At 30.9% G+C, this 20,760-nt stretch overlaps 2 protein-coding genes across 6 annotated transcripts; both read right to left on the bottom strand.

Moving 5' to 3' along the window:
- Nucleotides 1-1,140: 1,140 nt before the first annotated feature.
- LOC113867616 lies at nucleotides 1,141-8,153 on the bottom strand. Of its 2 annotated transcripts, none has more exons than XM_027503014.1 (9): nucleotides 7,912-8,153; nucleotides 6,852-7,598; nucleotides 5,176-6,299; nucleotides 4,411-4,702; nucleotides 4,078-4,296; nucleotides 3,193-3,366; nucleotides 2,708-2,902; nucleotides 2,499-2,612; nucleotides 1,141-1,657 (listed from the first exon to the last, which is right to left on the bottom strand). In XM_027503014.1, the coding sequence occupies exons 2-9, from the start codon at nucleotides 7,536-7,538 to the stop codon at nucleotides 1,340-1,342; spliced, it is 3,123 nt and encodes a 1,040-aa protein (XP_027358815.1). In that variant the 5' UTR covers nucleotides 7,539-7,598; nucleotides 7,912-8,153; the 3' UTR covers nucleotides 1,141-1,339. The 2 variants fall into 2 exon arrangements, with proteins under 2 accessions (XP_027358815.1, XP_027358816.1); XM_027503015.1 differs by having other exon boundaries at nucleotides 5,176-6,284.
- Nucleotides 8,154-13,374: 5,221 nt separating this feature from the next.
- Nucleotides 13,375-19,326, bottom strand: LOC113867156 (probable inactive leucine-rich repeat receptor-like protein kinase At3g03770). 4 transcript variants are annotated; one of them, XM_027502237.1, is made up of 8 exons: nucleotides 19,074-19,326; nucleotides 17,427-18,991; nucleotides 17,192-17,325; nucleotides 16,530-16,773; nucleotides 15,798-16,009; nucleotides 15,686-15,711; nucleotides 14,872-14,983; nucleotides 13,375-14,010 (listed from the first exon to the last, which is right to left on the bottom strand). In XM_027502237.1, exons 2-8 carry the CDS (start codon nucleotides 18,790-18,792, stop codon nucleotides 13,789-13,791), a joined length of 2,316 nt encoding a protein of 771 aa, XP_027358038.1. In that variant the 5' UTR covers nucleotides 18,793-18,991; nucleotides 19,074-19,326; the 3' UTR covers nucleotides 13,375-13,788. The 4 variants fall into 4 exon arrangements, with proteins under 4 accessions (XP_027358038.1, XP_027358040.1, XP_027358039.1 ...); XM_027502239.1 differs by having other exon boundaries at nucleotides 13,422-14,032; nucleotides 19,074-19,294; XM_027502238.1 differs by having other exon boundaries at nucleotides 13,429-14,010; nucleotides 15,798-15,997; nucleotides 19,074-19,294.
- Nucleotides 19,327-20,760: the final 1,434 nt, after the last annotated feature.

Here is a 20,760-nt window from a genome sequence, read left to right as displayed (position 1 = left end):
TGGAGATGCCCTTAACATCAAAGGATGTGTATCAAGATGTATGTGTGACTCGTTTAGATTATTATACTAATAAAAAAAATTATTTTTTCAATATTAGCCACCAGTTAAAATAGTGTAAATGAAAACTCTAAACTCCATTCGCACTAATAATAATAGTAATGATAAAATAAATATTATAATGGTCATAACTACAATATCATATGAATATGATTGAGTTTAAATAAACTTTTTTAAGAAATTAATATAAAAATTAAATAATTTTTGTTATAAATTAAAAATAACTAAGTTTTTCAAATTTTAGAGAAACGTAAAAAAGTTTCTAAAAGAAAAACATAAATTATTTTTTATATTTATTTTTTATAATCTTATAAATATTTCACTAAAAGAACAATACCTTTAATTATAATAGTTGTGGCAAGTAGTTGTAGAAGTGAATTTTTGGAAATAGCATTTGGTGAAAAGGAATCTTAGAACCTGATCCCACTCCTTGTCAAGATTATTTCTTTGAGTAGCTCTCGTTACACGCCACTCTAGGATGAACATGTCTGCAATCATGCAAAAGGGGTGGTTGTCTTCTTTCTTTTCCTCTTAGAAGTTGCGATTAAAATATACCATTTTGAGGGAGTTTACTCACGTAACATATGGTTCTAATGCTAGTGAATGTTATCAGCTGCAAATTTCCAAGATAGAAAGCAGAGAAAATAGTTGTATATGTAAGACTTGTTTTATTTCCGGGAACATGACAACTAAATTCTATTAATGAATGCGTGCTGTCTGCTTTTTCTTTCTACTCTGTTTCTGTTTGTCTCTTTATACTTGAATTCATTGTGTCGTTCGGATTCAGATTCAGATGGCAAAGTAAGCAACAAAAACTATAGGATTTGGTGTTAACAACTCATTTTCAAGCTAACCTCTCATTTAGGCCAGGTTGTAAGTTGCATTTAGAGTCTCAAAGTACTCTCATTTGTTGAGAAATGCAAGCAAATCATTCTTTTGGATACACTCTTTGTGACTGGTCTTTTTTTTAAAAAGTCAAAATACTAATAATCAGTTACAAAAAGTGTGTCAAAAAGTTAATTCAGAGGACTGTGTTGCTAGCATTCTTCTTATTTGTATGAATACCATTCTCATTATCTCTATTTTATGTTGTTAATGATGTTCATGCTTTGCTATACCTAGAGTGAAAAGGCTTCTTTAAAGTGAGTTTGTCTCTAAACTGCACCAACAATGATGTTTCAACCTTTGAATTTTATTGGATCAAGCCAAAGGTGGCTACACATTTACCTGCAAACTATACAGACAAGCTCACTTAAGAGAGTAGAATCTATCCACCACAAAATCACTCGCTGTTCATCCACACATCCCTGAGGAGTTCATATCTGACAGGAGATTCATTGCGATTTTCTTTGAATTTCAAGCTGGATTTTGTTGAAACACTCAAGAATATTGAAGACAATGGGGACTTCAATTCATCAAGCTCATCATCACTGGTGTATGACTTCCTAACAACAGAAGATCTGTTTCTTCTTAGCTGAGATTTGCTTCCCATCTCCCCAACAATGCTTGCAATGGAGGTTGCTGGTGGAGGTGAATACACAATCGAAGCTGCAATGCATGGAATGTTTTTCACGGACTCCTTTCCATCTTCCATATCATTCTGTGTCAAATTCATAACAAAATTTAGATATCACATTCTACGTCAAACAAGCTAAGCCTGTATCAGAACTTGGCAGCTTCCATATTCTGAAACCTCTTATGCATGTTTTTCCTTTGGATAGCGTGGGGAATTATATATCATAAGTTCATAACTTAAATATAATACCTTTAATTTGGCTACAACCATGTTTTTCCAATAAATTTTGCAAGAAATTAAACACCAGCCATGACAAATCAACATAAATATTAGCTATATATAGAAAAAAAAATCAAGAAAAATAAAATTAATTAGAGTATATTTATTTTCATTTTTTTAAAAAAATATTTTTAAAACCTAAAATTACATGTGTTTTTAATTTTTAAGAAAACGTACCGTTAATATTCATAGTCGCTACTTGTTTAAAAGTTATTGATTTGATCCCTAATTACTGCTAAAAGATGACGTGGTTAACTCAAAAGTTTTCACGTCTCAATTTGTGCCATGTGTCACATTTTTGTGAATCCATGTAAATGACAGGGACCAAAATCAACCATTTATGAAAATATAGAGACTAAAACGAAAAATATAATTTTGTAAGGACTAAAATCAAAATTCAGACCACTTTGAGGGGCCAGAAAGATATTGAAGCCTGCAACAAAATATATCAATTTCGATTTTCATTGAGACCTCTTTCGAAGGCATTGCCCAGATTTCAAATGCATGCTGAAACATACCCAAATATAATGTGTTTTTTTTTATTATTATTTCTTTATGCATATGAGAATATTTGATATGGAGTATGTCCAACAGAAAATCCTAAATAATAAGCACAAAAATTTGAGTGAAAATTTGGATATCTAACCTCTGAGTTCAGAGCTTCAAAAACATTAGAGGGAACAGGATCAGGGCAAAACTCATCTGGGACAAAATTGTCTAGAATCTTCTTAATGAGTGGTGCATTAAACATCGGGCATACCTTAACAAAAATGAATCCTTTTAGCAAGATTAGGAGAGACATACAGCATGTAAGAAACTAACTACATGAAGAAAAGTTCAATTTCAATGGCAAACCTCATTCCTGATGGATGCACTTAACAGCATGTCCTTAGGAAGCATCAGGAGGTCACTTAGTGCATTAAGAAGACTGAAGGGCTTGAAGGATGCTTTTTGTCTCTCATCATTGCTCTCAGAATCAGCTTTATCTTCAATTGAGTCATCATCATCCATGCCAAATAGATTAGTCAACCATCTAGACCAGTTCCCAATCTGATAATGACAAATTGATGGTATAAATGAAAAGAAGGTACCAATAATGACAAGGAAATTATCTTTGTGATATAATATTATTCAAAACTTGCAGTCACCCTCTAGATCAACATCTTTTCAGCTAGTTCCAGGCCAAAAAGCAAATATTCATGGCCTACTTTAGAAGCCACATGCATGCCATAGAGTTCCCTATTGATATTATGCGAGTGAGAGGAGTAAATTTTAATCATTAGATAAAACCATGAAAGGTGGTATGCATATATATATATATATATATATATTGAATTTACCACGGATTTTAGCTGTGCACCAGCTCCAAAGCTTGATTTCCCAGGTGGAATGGGGAGAACCTTGGGATCACTAATAGCATCAGATATAGGATCAGTTGGTATTTCATTGTCAGACTCACGAAGAATAGCATTGAACATAGCCACATCTAATCTTGCCACACACTGCTCCATTATCTGGATTTAGGTAAAAGAAATGCACTCTGATGTCATGATATATGTAAGAACTGAAGAAGAGCTTTCATTGACTGAGGTAATGAACTTAGACGCAATACAAATGAATATACCATTCAGCGATATTAACTTGGATGGAGAAAAACACATGCAGATGTTTTGCTTTCTGATATAAAAATTTGAACAAATTATACTTTTCTCAACCCTTTATGGTACTATATTCCAGTAAAGATACTAAAATGAAGCCACCTTGCTAGCCAGCCACCATGACTAATTCATGAGACCCAAGATCAGCCACAACGGGCACACCTTATATTTATAACTGCCATTGTTTGTCTATCATAGTTAATATTTCCTAATAGGAATCAGTGATAATAATGTCCAAAGAAAAATGAAATTTACTGTCACAATAAACTCTTTTGTCCTCAAAATATTTTATTTACAAGCTAAAATATTATTTTTCACATGTTGCGCGACAATATCTTTCCAACTTACATTTGTTTGTTCTGCTTTTGTTTTTATAATCTTTTGGTAAATACATAAATTCTCCATTTTTCTTTATTTACACAATCACTCCATTCAAAGTTTTTATCCTTACCAACCCCAGCCTAACCCCAGAAAAATGACAACAAAATGACAGTGAAATATGATAAAAGAAAAACTTTGATTTCTTATAGCACAAAAAAGTTTAGGAAGAGATTAAATGAGACTGACCAATCTAGGAAGCATAGACAGACAACCACACTCATGCCCTCCAGCTCGAATAGGACAGAGTCTTTCAGAAGCTTCTCTAAAGGCATTCTTCCAAATATATAGTGACAGGTTACCCTGCTCTTGATCACATGAGCTAGATGTCCTTCTGTAGTTTTTTCTTGAAACAGAACCCACTTCCATGTTGGTCAAACTTGTATTCTGCATATGTGGAGTCAAAGTCTAGACATAGACAAAGAAGGATTCATGTTATATGACAATGGAGTTTTGTGATACTTAACCATCAATAGGGCAGATGTAGGATTGTTCAAGGGAAGGATAAGATAAAGGCATTACCTGCCACCAGTTAGATTCTACAATGCGAGAGAAGATCCATGCTTCCACCTTTTGCAGTGCTAACATGAACACCTGGGGATCATCCCAGTTACCAAAACCTCCATACCCTAATTCTGTATTTTCATTTTTTCCAGTGTTTAGTCCTTTCAACCTTATTGTGGATGTTATCTTGACATTCCTCTCTCCTTCGGTCTTTCTTCTCCTAATAGATCCAGCTGCTGGAACAAAATCTTTCGCGGTTCGGCTTATAATTGTTCTCAACACTATAGTATTAGACAACCAAAAGGTCAACCTGTAGCCATGCAGGAAGAGATCAACCAGCTGGCACAGTTCGTGATGAAACTATATTTTCTATCACAGGCAATAAATTCATCAAAAAATCAGTTGAACAACCTCTAACTACTAAGCTGAAACATTTAAGAATTTTGTGCAGGATATAAACTTCATCATTCCTTCAAAAGAAGGTTTGTATTAAACTTCATCATTCCTTCAAAAGAAGGTTTGGATTAACCTTATTCTCATTTTTGAAAGCATTTTCATATAACAATGTATCACTAGTTCAGCATAAAGGAACTTTTCTTTTTGCCATAGATTTTTTCTTGTATTAATCAATTAACGAAAATAAGAAGTTACATAAAATAAATAGCGAACTTTTCATGATGGTGCAAAGTACTAATGAATATCTTTAAAATGTTAGTTTGAAATGATAGGATAACTGAAAAAAGATGAGAAAAAATTACAGTAAGAGATAAGACTCAAATGTACCTTGGGACATCATTTCCACATGCCTTTGTAACAAGCACTAATCCTGAAACAGAACTTTTAGCTGCTCCAGCCTTTCTTCCCTGAAGATTTTCTTTACAAGCATGAAGATAGAGCCTGGAAAGGCGTCGAGCTGGGGCGTGAACCTTACTCATGGAGCTTCCATGCTCAGCAACTACTGAATACAAAGCAGCCTCAATAGCAGCAGCTTCTCTTAACTCTCCTTCAAGCATCTTTATTTTCTTTTCCAAATGCCCTATTTTTCCATCAACATTTTTCGTTTCCTTCAGATAAATCTTAGCATCTCTTCCGTCATTGCTTCTGTTCCCTCCATTGCTTTGTGCATCTCCAAGAATGTCATCTTCATTTACTTCAGCGTGATGATCGCTACCAGGTGTTCCAGCATTCCTAGCCGAGTCTGCTGGTAACTTCACAGATTTAAAGTTCTTTAGTCTTTCACTTCTGAGAACATTTCCCTGGATACCAATATTTGACCCACCAAAAGAACATGAATTACTACCTAATAAGGATTGATCTTTGGCAACTTGTGCTACCAATTGTTCATCTTCCATGCAGTTTTGCCTATCCAAATTAGAATTTTCATTTCCATTTATGTCCTCAACAGAGCCATAGCAAATTTTTTTACCTCCTCCCTCCTTCACAAAATATTTGTCATCTTCCTTGCTTCTCCCATTTAATTTGTCATCACATTCAGATGATGTGTGATTTGAATAGCCGTTAAAAGTACTTCCGGTATTGTTTCTTTTAACAGCTGCAACTATATTTCTGTAGTTACCAACCTTTTCATGAAAAATCTGGTCTAAATTTTCATGACCACTGCTTATTGTCCTGCTCCTAGAATTTACATCCAAGTACAGGGAAGAAGAATCAGCGCTAGGTGAAGCAACATGCTTTTGGATCGACAAAGAATTACGGTTAGGAGAGGTTGACATAGAACCATGATCATTTACCGGACTCTTGATAAAAGAAGAGACATCCATGTAAGATGAACCTTGTTGCACCATATTCAAGTTTTTAAGCCCCATTTCTGAAGCCAAGGGACGTTCTTTGTCATTCACACCGGTGCTTCTATCATGTCCATTTGGTTCATTCTGCAATTGCAATGACTATATTGCTTCATTAGGATTTTCTTAATATATTCATATGTAACACACAAGAAAACCTTAAAAATTTATCACACTAATGATGAAAACATGCAAATATGATTTCGGTAACTTTTTATACTTAACATTGAGTAGTTTATAATTTGATTTCTCTAGGTCCAGTTGCCCTGCTGATGGCAAGTTATAAACCTTGTTCAACAATCTCAAATTATGCAAAAGTTGAAATTTATATTTATTGTATTGCTGTTTGTCTGAACCACATTTACTTGATCTAAAAATACACAATGCCAGCACATAAAAAACGAAAATGTTTGTTTATGATATAGGGCTGATAATTTTGTAAGGAGTTACATCTCTCTCTTTCCAAATGGGTACATTTTATCTCTGTACTATGCATCATTGTAAATAGCTAAATACATTAACGAAGTTATAATAAATGTAAAATCCATACTTCTGATATCTGTATGTAAACTAAAACAATTCATGCGAGAATACACTTGATGATTTTATGACATCTCTTACACTATCAACAAAAGATATAAATGAAATTAGTACCTTTTCCAATTTCGGAGGGTTAAACTCACTGGACTCATGGGAAGCAGAAACTGCAGCCGCAGATGAATGTGAGGAGACATCATCATCAGTAAAAGAGGCAATCTCAGCTTCCTCAGCATATTCTTCATTCATCAGTGTCGATACAGAATCACCGCCATTATTGTCCTTCAATGAGGGACTAGCACGAATCCTCTCAACAGGCTGAATTTTAATGAACAAAAGTGGCTGATCTGTGTTCCTGTAACTTCTCTTGCAGTTCATAGGCACACTAGTGCTCAAGGTCTCTTTAAGTGTACCATAATCTGCCAAGTCTATGATGGCACTGCCCAACAACTGACCCTTTACAATCTTATCTCTACGAGGCTCATACAAGTTGAACTCTAAGCAATTCTTTTGGAACACATCAGCTTCACCACCTCTTACAGACATATCCCTCATCAAAGTTACATGAAGCCTAAATGACTCATTAAATTCGATTCTCCCTTCGCCTATAACCGAACCAAGCGAAGGGGCAACAAGATTGGTAGAACCTGATGCACATTCACCATTCTTCCACTCTATCAACACTGAACGAAGGGATCTTAGAGATTGTGATGGAGGCCATGGCTTAATCTCCTGAATATGAATGAGGTAATCAATTTGAACGATGACACTTCTCCTGTTCTTTCCTCTCATGCCTAGAACCATGATGGATTCTCACCACTCCAACTTGGTTGAATGTGTAGAATAATCACAAGCACAAGCCCTCTGAAGCAAAACCAGTATGACTAATTGCACATAACTTTAATGCAACAGGAACAACCTGTTAAGTGTGAGCTTAAAACTACTTTAAAAATTAAGAAGGATCACATTCACATCAACAAATTGCTTAAGATAACCCAAAAACAAAGCAGAAAGAAGGGGTACAAACGGGACCTAGAAACAAGTAAAAAAAAATCAATAATGTGGACCATGGAATCAAGTTACAAGTTAAATACACAACATAAAAGTCATTAATTTCTTATAAAAAGAAAAACATGTATGCATTAAAGAAGAGCCGGTGGTGTAATGTAGACCTTACCAGGAAAAACAGTGGCTGGTGAGGTGGTGAAAAAATCAGAAAGATGCAAAAGATTGATATTACTGAAATGGGGTCACCATATTTCTGAGACCATAAGTTATCTGAATATAGTCCCTTATAGTTTTTTTTCTATTTTGTTCAGACATTCTTATTTCTGATTCACTTTCATTTACAGCTTCTGAAGCACACTAACTCAATATATTAGTAGAATATATATAATATAGAAGCATTCAAGCAAAGGATAGAATATAGAATATTCATGTAAAAGTGATTCAATAAAAAAAATAAAATTAAAGGGTGGCTCGTTATTTTAGCCAAGAATATGTAATACATTTGGTAAGGCTCATCAAACGAGATGTTTGGTGTAAACAACTGAAATCACCATGTCTCGTGATGGTGATGCCTCGCCAGATCAAGTGACTTACAAATCACCACTTTGAAGTTAGTGCTACACAAACTTTATTTCTTTGTCTCTAGAAATAAATTTTACGTGACTTCAAATTTTTATTTATTCGCATAATTAAAATGTATATAATGTATTCTGTGTTGAACATATTGGAAGTTCAAATTTTTTTCTCGAGTAATTCATGCATTATCACGATTTTACAGCGTAACTAATAAAAGCGTAAAATATACTAAAGGCCAATGCTACTATATATTTAAAAGATATTATATTTCGTTTATAAATATTAATAATGCGTTTTTATCATGACTTTTAATATAATTTAAATTTTATTAAAATATTGATTAATAAAATGATATATTAAAAATAAAAATATTAATAAGAAACTTGTTTTAAGCATTTAAAAATTATTTTTTATAAAAAAAATACATTACATTAATATAGTTGGTTCTAATGGTACATATTTATTATTCCTAGTTTGAATTAAATTGTCTTCTCTGGAAATATTATTAATTATCATTTTTAGATAGTTAAATATTTTTATATAATGAAAATAATCATTTTTATGCAATAATTATTTTAAAATGATTATCATTATACGCTTGAAATTAATTATAATAGATGTTAATAGAACTATTAAAAATAAAGAAAATATTAATCAATATTATTAAGACACTGAATAATATAAATTTAAAAAAATATCATTTTTAATATTATTTGAATTTTTTATTTTATTTTATTTTTTGATTCGTTTGTGCAAATAAATATCTCCCTCAAGAATTAGTTACTCGCTTTTCTCGGAGTCGTCGAAGGAGTGTGTCTTTCAAACGAGAAGTGCCCCCAAACAGACCCACCGATTGTGGGTTCAGTGGGAGCAGAAGCAGAAGAGAAGTTACAGAACAGAAATGGTGTTCGTTACTCTACCAATATAGCGCGTGAAGTATACGCCACACGATCACGATACCCTATGCGTCGTTTCTACGTAATGCTCTCTCGTCACCAAATCTGCTCAACCCATAGTTTACAAAGCTCAAGGAAATTGGATGCTAGTAAATTAATAACACCTAAAAAAAAATATAATTTTTATATAATTTTTTATTTAATAATTTTAAATTTAAATTTGTATTAAAATAAAATTTTAATTAAAATAATAGAAAATTATTTATCAAATTGTACTTCAATTTTGAAGGAAAAAAAAACATGTACATTGATATTGATCGTCCCAAAATAAAATAATAATAATAATTGTGGTTTTGCATGCACCTTCCCAACCAGCACATGCAGGTAGTCCAACACCAGCTTAGCAAGTTAGTATTCATTATTGGAAATATTGCATTTTTTTAAAGTATATTTAATTATAATTTTTGTTTCTAAAAAACCTGTGAACTTTTAGTTTTAAAATATTTTTTTATAATGCAATGAATTTTTTGTTATATTTTTGTTGTTTTAATTGATTTATTTAAATATCATGCATTTTTTGTTTAACTCATTTTAGACAGATTAAATGGTAAAATCAATATATTCGGATAAATTAAATAAATAATTGTAATATTTGGAGAAAGAAAAATATAAATGAAAAAATATACTTAAGGAGCTAACGAAAGACTAATTAAAAACCATTCAATAGAAAATATTTAATATAAATAAAATAAAACATATCATTGTTTGGAAGATGAATTAATAAAGACGTGCATGAATAGTCTGTATTTTGACTCTACTTTCACAGTATTTATATTTATCTCATATTTTTATATAAATTAAAGTTAAAAAATTCTTAAATTAGACAAACGCTAAATTATTTAGTAATTAACTATTTAAATTTAAAGTTTAACGTTTGAATGTCAAATTAATTAGAGAGAAGGGAAGTTGTCAAATCCTAGATGAATTTCAAGAGTTCAGACAAATGCATTTCATCTTTTTTCTTTTCTTTCTCTTTTTTTTATTATTATTTTAATTGAAAAGGAAATGCATTCCATCTTAAAATAACGTGGAAGAAAAGAAAATTAGTAAATATCTTATTTTCAATAATTAATTGAGTGTTTATAAGAGTAATTATGGTAAGGAAGTGGACACCTCAACCTATTGCACTCTCATCCTTTGTGAATGGTGAACTTGTAAACGTGGACTTGTAAGAGTTTAACCTCTGCACTTCTAATTGTTTTCTACACTTCATACCAAAGACTTACTTCAATCAACACTTTAATATAAAAGTTGTACCACTAAATTTGACATATAATATTTTCTTAAATTTTATTTTAAATTAGGTCTTCATTCCTTTTCTTTTGACTTTTCACTATTTTTATACTTTATTTTCGTATAATTTGATTTTTAATCTTACTAGATAAAATGTAAGAATCTCTAAATGATATTTATAATTTTTTTACTGTATACTTAATTAATTATATGTTTTGGAGTTCAATATACTAGCATTATTAGTATAAGATAATAAAAATATAATATTTTTATAATAATAAACAGAAATTTTACTTATTATATGATGCAATAAGTTTGTATTCAATTTTATTTTTAAAAAAACATTTTTTTACTACTAGAATTATTAATTGCATATTTATTTAATCTTTATTAATTATTTATTTTCAACTATTCATCTCATCTTTAAAATTTTTCTATTCTTATGCTATCATTAAATTTAAATTTTTTTCGATATTCCATTTTTTTAAAAAGTTAAATTAAAGACTAGCAAACTCTTTAATTCTATTTATACTTTATTTAGATTTAATGTTGATGAGGAGAGGGTAGAAGAAGAAAGAGATTAATAATTAATAACTCTTACTTGGAAGTTAATTAAATAGGATGAAAAGGATTAGGAAGTTTTTCTAAACCCTTTAAAATTCTTTTAACCTTCTTGTTCTCACATTTTGGAGGTCATGTAATGGAGTTTGTCGTTTATATTTTTATTTATCCAAATACAAAAATAGCTTTTCACATCAGTTAAAAAGAGCTTTTTATATCCGATGTAGATATAGCCAATGTAATAAGTGTATTCTACATCGATTAACAACCGATGTAAAAAAATATATTTTACATCAGTTATACATGAAACTGATATAATAAATACACATTTTATATTAGTTTAAAAATTTTAAAATACTAAATATAAATAAATAAAACTAAAATCACACAGCAATCAAAAGCACAATTGAGTTTTTTATATTTTCTCTAAGCATTTACTACAATTTGATGTTGACTCCATATCTCGATGAAAGAAAAAAAAACGCCACAAGAAAGTTCGTTGTTACCTACTAATACCAAAAGGTTTCACCTATTTTTGTCTATAATTTTTGGCTCAATTATAATTTTTAATATTTATAAATTTATGTGTAATTTCGATCTGTTTAATATTAATTATTTATATTTAATTTTATAACTTTTTCAATTATTTAAATTAAATTATTTTAATTTTAAAATTTTATTTCATAATTAACAAAAACATAATCTATCACTAACTTGTTTAGATTTACAAAAACAAGTATATAATTATATATTTAAATAAAAATAGAAATAGTTTTACTATGCTTTATAGCTTTATTTAAATATTTTTTTTCTAATTTATACATGTAAATGAGATGTCACACTTAAATTACATTTCTATTAATTATTAAATAAAATATAAGGGAAGAGACTTAAATTGAATAATTAAAAATTATAAAATTAAATATAAATAATTAAAGTTGAAAAAAGTCTCACAATTATATGGAAGTTAAAAAAGTATGTGCAATAAAGATTCTAATTAGCCTTAATCTTTTTGGGCATTACCCCACACCAAAAGTTTTGCGCCAATGATCTAAATTAAACGCATTGAATAAATAAATACAAACGACATCGTTTGTGGCCCTAAAAATTGAAAAATCTTAATTGGAATTGGGACCATAATATGATGCAACAGAAGCCAGCACCATTTTGGCTTATGCTAAGGGAAAATCCAACTAATAACCATAACCAAACATCCAAGACAGCTATAAAACTTTGGAAAATACGAATATAAATATTTATATCATTTAATAATTTTTTATATAATGTAAAATTAATTATTTTAATTATTGAATATTTTATATTATATTATATATATATATATATATATTAAATTTTATACAATTTAAATATTTTATATGTTAAAAAAGAGATTAGTATATACGAAAAAAAACTCCAAACCTTTGTTAAATAGCTTATTAAAAGAAATTTTAGAAAGTTGCATTAAGATACCTCTAAATCAACGGTTAATTTTAGAATCGTAATCAAATCCATATTCAGTAGATACTAAAAAATATTATTCACAATGAGTGGTGAATTTATTTATCAATTAGTTTAGATATAGGTAATTATGTACAAAATTTTGTGAATATGAATGCTAGAATACTATTATGTTTTATAACTATAATTTATTTTTAAAAAAATAAATTAAATTAAAAAAAATATGTTCGTAATGTTTATAAATTAAAAATTAGATTATCTTTAAATATCTTTCAATTATGCTCTGTACTTTACATTGAAGATCTTTTTGCATTAGTTTTTTTTTTTATCATTAAAGTTAGCATTATAATAGCATTCAAATTTAAATTATCAAACAAATTTATTATGAGTATTGAAGTTAATTAAAATACGGTGATGAGTCCAGAGCATATATGTATGTACATATCCAATAAGTAAGGGTATGCCTATTATCACTCCATCTTCAAATTTTTTTTATATAAGATAATGTTATTGGTTGATTAAATTAATGAAATATTGATATTTGAAAAAATCTTAGTAAAAAGTGACAATACACATTTTGAAGTGATAATAGAGGCTCCTAATAACTCCACCCATTGTGATCTCAATTAGTTACTCGCCTACTTTGGGTGAGAGAAGATTTTTGCTAAATTCTAAATGAACAGAAAATACTAGAATTCATACCACAATGATATGAACCAAAGTTTAAATTGAGTAAACTAATTATTTATTTTAACCTTTATCTTAAATTGTCCTTTGAATAACCACAAGAATGAGAATGTCATAGAGAAAGAAAGAACAAAAACATCCAAAAGAATTAGGCAAGCTAGCGTGGGAATTGAAGGCAACTATATCCCATACTGAAAGAAAAATTTACATCTTGACATGATATACTACCATACATTCATTAGAAATTTCAACAATGATTACAATTTAAACCAAACATCTTCCAGGATCATTCATCCTATCAGTAGTTAGTCAAGTTCATGATTTGATTCATTGGCCTAAATTCCCTCTTCTATACTTCTTTCTAAAAAGTATGTGAATTCTAATTATGTGCTATGAGAACTCTAGAAGAAACAGAAAAAGAAATGGGGGTGAACATTTTTACAACTATACCTTTGAACTTGCATTGTGTTTTTACTTTTAGATCCTTGATTTTTCTATCTACATTGTTGAGAAGGAATGGATTAGTAGAAGCTCTAGTTTTGAGCTTCCTACACTACACACTTGGACCTATGATGCTATATAGAATCTGATTTCTGGTCTGCTTCTGATGTGGCTTGAACTTGAGCTGCATACTGTAAGTTCCATAGGACATCCTCAAAAGAGGGACGAGATGAAGATTCTGGAGATATGCATTTGGTTGTTATTGATATTGCAATTGATAATGACTCTTGAGAGCAAGTGGTCAACACTAATGGGTCCACAATCTTTCTTCTACCATCTTGACTGCCAAAGGATGCCTGTGGTTCCACAACACCAAGTCTAGGATTTATTAATTAAAACCTTTATATTAAATAAAACAAAAGGCAATTAATGTTTCACACCACTATAAATATGGAGGAGGGTAGATAGAAAATGGCAATATCCTAGAGGTTCTCAATCATATATTTGACCCAAAAAATTTCTGTCCAATAACTTAAATTCATCAGTTTATGCACTTGTTTGTTAAAGCTTAAAAAATGGATTTGTGACAGTTTTCTTAGGGGTTACAATTTTAAACTTCCAAGAAAAATACTAAATAGTTTTTTATACTTGATTTTTTAAAATTACACAATTATTACATTTTAAAAATACATTTTAATTAATCATAACTTTTTATTAAAATTAAAAGTTTACAAATGGGCCTATTATGTCATAAGTAGATTTTCGTAATCTAGATGTAGTGTAAATACAAATAGATAACTTCCAGATGCTTGGAATCAGGACAATCAAAGTGAACAAGAATGAAAATAACTTTTCATACCAAAAAGTCATCAAGACATTGAATATATTAAGGCAGTAGTTTTTACGTGGGAAAAAGAATTAGCAAAAATAATCAGTAATTTGCTATAATTAAATGGGTAATAAAACAAGCACAAAATAAACTCATCAATTTTGGTGGAAGTGTGAAAAGCATTGAGCTAAAAAGAATTTCATCACCACAAATAGATTACTCTTTAGTTTAGTACTTTGCATCTCTCAGCCAAAGTTAATAAATTTAGTTGTGTTTGTTATATTACTCATTTAATAGCAGCAAATTACTAAATATATTTGTTAATTTTTTTCCTACGTTTTATTCTTCCAAAAACAAATGACAGATGTTTTAAAAAGTTTTTACTAACCTTTTCATGTAGGAAAATTGTTTCACCTTTGTCACATGCTATTGGTCCAACAAGTGATTCAAACAATATGAATCCAAAATTATAAACATCGTCCTCCGCTTTTGGCCTTAGGCTGCAAGAGAAAAAAGAAAAAATTATTATTGATCTACAACATAAAATTGTTTAAGCATAAAAAGGACATCGAAGTTCAAACAACCATGGATGGATTCCATCTTTCACATCCTTGATAATGGATAATAAAGGGTGAAAATAAGGGGGAAAAAGTGATGACTAAACAAAACATATTGGGAGAAGTTGAGGCAGTGAGGAATGAAGTGGCTTCAAGGGAACAAACGAAAAATGTAAGCATGGTTGTGTTACGGGTGTTAAAGTCAATGACAACAGTCATGATGACTCTTATGGATTTCTAGTTCTTTTATGCTGCCATGACCGTGGAGCTGATAGTGAGTAGAGTTCATAGTGATGTTAGTGAGTATTGCAATAAGATACATAGACTGAGGTAATAAAGAGAGCAATAAGGAATTGGGGTTTAGGTAGGAAGCAATGTTTTAAGCTATTGTTGTAGTTGCGATTGTGGACAAATGTGGCCAGTGCAACTACAATTGTGGTCATAACTGGTTGCAGAAACCTCCAAAACCGTAATATTGCGGCCACAGTTGCAGTTAAGGCCTGCAATTTAAGACCCTGGTCGGAGGATTTAGCAGAAAGTAAAGTGTAATTGAATTTTATAAAATATAATCCTAACAAGATAGTTAAAATTTAATTTGCAAGTTTTTGAGGTAAAGTAAAATGAGTTTTGGTATGACACACATACCGTGATTTTGGCTTTTCACCCTTTGCCTGTACAACACAGAGAAAACAACAGAGTCACTCGAGGATCAATTACATTAGATCATGGTGAAAATATTGGATTGTCCGAAACAAACCTCAAGCTTTTCAATTTCTTCCGTGATGATGGACATACCATAGTCACTTAGTTTTGGAATGCCGTGCTCATCAAGTAAGACATTATTTGTCTTTAGTTGGTTGCTAAAACAGCCAGGTATAACTCCAGTGTGTAAGAAATGCACCGCCTTCGCAACTCCAATTAAAATTGCCAATCTATCAGACCACTTAAGTGCCTTCTCTGCAGAAAATTCTTCATGTATGAATGAAGGAAGATTAGTGGATTGAATTCAGCCTTCAAGAAGAGAAAGTTATGACTAGAAAAAATAATTGTTATAACAAAACTGATTACATTAATAAAAATAAGAGGTTATGAAGGTTGTAAATGATATAAACATCATCCAAAAAATAAGTTACTCATCACTTTGCATCCCTAAGGAAGAAATCTCTACATAGTAACTTCCATGTTAAGCCTAACAAGTAACAACACCTAAAAGTGATAAATAATCAAGTCTTACTACTTTTTAATGGCTTCTAATTTTTTATCAATTTAATGTGTGATTATTTTTCAATAGCAAACTTGAATGTAGTCTGTTTCTTAATGAAGAAGAAAACTACTGCACTCTAATTAGGGACACCTCTCTTCCTCAATCGCAATTAATTCCACAAATTTAGCCTAGACTAATTTATACATACACATCCAAATTGGGCTCTTCTTGACAAATAAGGAGGGAAGCACTTGGTCTATTGTATTATGCCATACCCATACTAACCTGACAGATGGGTACGATAATTCCCATTTGGTACATACTCATATATAAGATGAAGTTCGTGAGTATTGGAGTCATCTTGTCCACCACCATCAATACAATGGCCTAAAAGGCTAACCAAATTTGGATGTTGAAGCTTTGAGAGTAAATCCAATCTGGCTTTGAGATTTTGAATTGAGCATTTCTTGGATAGAGCCAAAGATCGTATTGCCACGTAGGATCCGTTCTCTAGTTTACCTTTGTACAGCTGAAAGATGGCAACAGACTTAAAAAGAGGCATATACAGTGAACATACAAAAATAAGTTTGATAAAATTTCCCTATGTCTAATAATATGCAAACAAGACCACTTGACTTTCTAACAAGGAGTAAAGACCCAAAAACAGCTATTTTCTGCACTCTATTCACTTATAGTCAGTTAAATCTTAAAGGCATTTGACAGTGACAAAAAAAAAAAAGCAAAAGAAAACCTTCATTCTGAAGAATAATCATTTGGTAATAGTATTTGAAAATAAAAAAGTAGCCAATCTTGTCTCCTCAAGATAACAATAAATTTGTTGACAGAACTGTAAAACACACCTCAGAGGCATGTCCTCCCTTAAATCAAAAAACTAAACTATCCAACATTTCAAAGTTCGAACATCATTTTGAGTGATTGAAAGGTACCTTCCCACTGGAGCCTTCACCAATAAAAGTTGACGAGTCAAAGTTTTTTGTGGCTTCCTTTAATTCATCTATTGAAAATTGTCGACAGGTTGGAGTAGTTTGTGTCCCTAGTTTCACTGTTTGAGAAATGAATCCTGAAAAATAATAGGAATTAAGACATTAGTACTTCAGAAAACTGCATACCCTATTAAAATCTGAAGAATTAACAATACACCACTATTGCCTATGTACTTACTGGCATTTGCAAGTAGTTCAGAGGAAACCCCAGTTGTGGAGTTATCTTGGACAATCTTTAGCAACACATCTTTCCCAGTTGTGTTTCTAGAATGGCATTTTTTCCATAAGAAAACTCCAGACACCAAAAGCACAAGAACAAGTCCAACAGTGATGGCCACTACTGCAGCTACTTTCCACGCCTTAAAGTTCTTCCATCCTGAGCTAGATTCTTTACAATAAGACCCTCTATGCTGGCCCTGAGAATCATCCACAGATAAACAGTTTCCAGCATATCTGACAACTCTGCTATCAGAAGTATTGGCCAAGCAAGAAGGAAGTTCACCATGTAACTTGTTGCTAGAAATATCCACAAACCCAAGTTTGCTACCACAACTAAGTTTGTCTGGAAAAACCCCACTTAGCACATTGCTTGCCAGATTCAAATAACTGATTTTTGGTAAAGAGAACAAGGTAGATGGTGGTATCTTACAGAGATGATTAGATGAAAGATCTAGATGTTGAAGCTGATCCAATTTACCAAACTGTTTAGGTATCTCTCCTGATAATGAGTTATTGCTAAGAAGAACAGTGACAACTGCTTTAGGCAACAATGGTAGCTCAGATTCTAAATGGTTCTCTCTTAAATCCAAAACATGTAGGCCAGTGAGAGAACTGAGACCAGGCAATTCCCCAGACAGCTCATTGTGGGACAAGGAAATAACTTCAAGTGTCCTAATTTTGCACAGTGAGGAGGGGAATGAACCCTTTAAACTATTGCTCTTCAAACTCAAGATACTTAGATTAGGCAATGAATCAAACCAATCAGGCATAGTGGTATTAAAATAATTGTCATCAAGTGTAAGTCCATGAAGCTTTACCATTGTGGATATTTTTGGTGGGATGGCACCAAACATGAAATTCGAGCTCAAGTCCAAAACTTGAAGCAAAGATAAACGGTGAATCTTATCAGGGAGTGGCCCCCAAATCCCCAATGACACCAAGCTTAGAACCCTTAAGCTGGTCAACCTAGTCAACGTAGTGAAAAAGGAATCGATAGAGAAATTCACAGATAGTGTCTGATTGGGAACTGCAAATCCATTGAACCATGATGGCTTCACAGATTTTTCACCCATGATTTTAAGCTCAGTTACTTCATCATCTTCACATTTAATGCTCATGTTTGCAGATGAAGAAAGGAAACACAGGTCCCCATTGTAATTCTCCCAAATTTGCAAAGATTCTGGGTACTCCAGATAAATCCTTAACTGCAACAAGGCTTGGGTCTGAGCTGCTTGTAATCCATGAGTGTTTGGGATTAACAAAAACCATGAAAGAACCCAAAAACAAAGGCAACAAGAACACCTCAATGTATCAACTTGGAACATCTTGCACCAAATTTGATGAAAAACCCAAAAGACTCAAAACAGATCCTCCAAACTTGAAAGCTTTCAAAAGTAAACTACCCAGAAGAAAACTCTATTCAACAGCATGCAATTGACGAGCACCATGAAGGAAAAAAGCGAACTTGGACAGTGTTCAACTTGGTTCATGGAGCTAAAAACGCAACTTTACATCAGGGAGCACCTGTCAGGGAAAACAAAGAACGACCCATTATTAAGAAAGAAGTTGGTTCAAGGGAGGCAGTAACATAGTGAGAGAAGAGTACCTCGGGAAGTGGAACATTTGCAGTGTGGTGTCATTGGCTGTGCACAATTTGAGGCTTGAAATTCAATGGTGAACGTGTGTTGAATCAAGACAGATGAGGTAGTTGAAAAAGCCGTACCATAGACACTGAAAATGGCATTTAGTGCGTTGTTTGGAGTGGCGCTGTTGCTGCCATAAATGGGGTCGGTAACTATTGGAGATGAGAAGATAGCAGAGCAGGTTCACAGCCTCACAAAGTTAACGTATCTATCTTTATTTTATCATATATTTTCAGACAAACGTTAAAAGAATTATTATTATTATTATTATATACATTTTTCAGTCCTTTTGCTTGAGTACTTTCATTTTTAAGTCACCCTGGTTATTCATTAATTTTGGACGCAACGTGTCTTCGAATTTTTTATTGAATGATTCTAAATTTTTATTTTTCTTCTAGCAACCTTCTTTATTGAATTTAAGATATGCAAGTAAAAAGTAAAAGGTGTAGAGGTTTAAGAATATATTTTTTTAATGATTAAAATTTATTATGAATTATAAAAATATGACTAAAATTTATTAAATTTAGTTTTTAATATGCAAAAGTGTGCTGATAACATTTTAAAAAAGGTGTATTAAAATACTTGTGGATATTGAAATGAAATTTATTACAATAAGTTATTACCTGAGGAATTTATTAAATTTAAAATAAAGTATAAGAGTGATCATTTTTTTTTCTATTCTTATTCCTCTAAGTTGTATAAACGATACAAAATTACATTTCCAAAAAAAGATAACGCAGAAATTCAGCTAAAACATATTTTTGCCTTAGTTACATTTGCATGGCCATATATCATAGCATGGGTTGTTGTCTTGTTGACATTTTCTACTCATGTCAATAAATGATTGTTGGAACAATTATTATGTATCATTCCAGCTCACAATAAATCATCAAGAAAGTGCATCTATGAAAGCTTTGACTTAGTAAAATACTTATCATTAAATTTTAAATTAAGTGTTAGGTATAAATTCTATAAATTTGAAAAAACATCGTATATATTTTTTAATTGACGGTTATGATTTTGTTAATATTTTAAAAATTAAAAAATATTTAAATATTTTTTAAATAAATCACTAATCACAATATTTATTAATATAAAATTCATAGTAATAATTATTATATATTTAATCATTGATTTCGAGGTATAAAATTTGCTGTTCTGGGTAATAAATCCCAAATTATACAAGTTGTTCGTACAGAGCTCAGAATTTATGAAATGGGATACAATAGTGTGTTGCAAGCTTTTAAGAATCAATGAATAACTTTATAAAGTACTAGCGATCATAGAAAATAAAATAAGAAGGAAAAAATCTCCAAGAAATCCTATTTATAACTCTATTTTAATTAAATCACACTGACTAAAAAAATATTAAAATTATTTAATATAATGAGTTTAAAAAAATAAATAGTCAATATGAAAATAAATATTTTTTAATTTTATAAAATATTATATCAATAATCATAAATTTCTTTTAAAATGTTAACAAAAACACGAAAAAGATTATTTAATATCTTCAGAGGTTAAAATGTATATATTGTTGTTTCTTTTAAAAAAAAATTAGTCAAAAAGGATTTATTTATTAACAAATTGTACAATAGGGGAATATTTAAACAATATTGCATATATTTTTAAAATAAGTCATAATCAAAC

The sequence above is a fragment of the Abrus precatorius genome, unplaced genomic scaffold, assembly GCF_003935025.1.
Source record: "Abrus precatorius isolate BTA unplaced genomic scaffold, Abrus_2018 Scaffold5, whole genome shotgun sequence".
NCBI classification, from domain to species: Eukaryota; Viridiplantae; Streptophyta; class Magnoliopsida; order Fabales; family Fabaceae; genus Abrus; species Abrus precatorius.
Note: the sequence above shows the minus strand (reverse complement) of the source record. Positions and strands in the feature narration are given on the sequence as shown.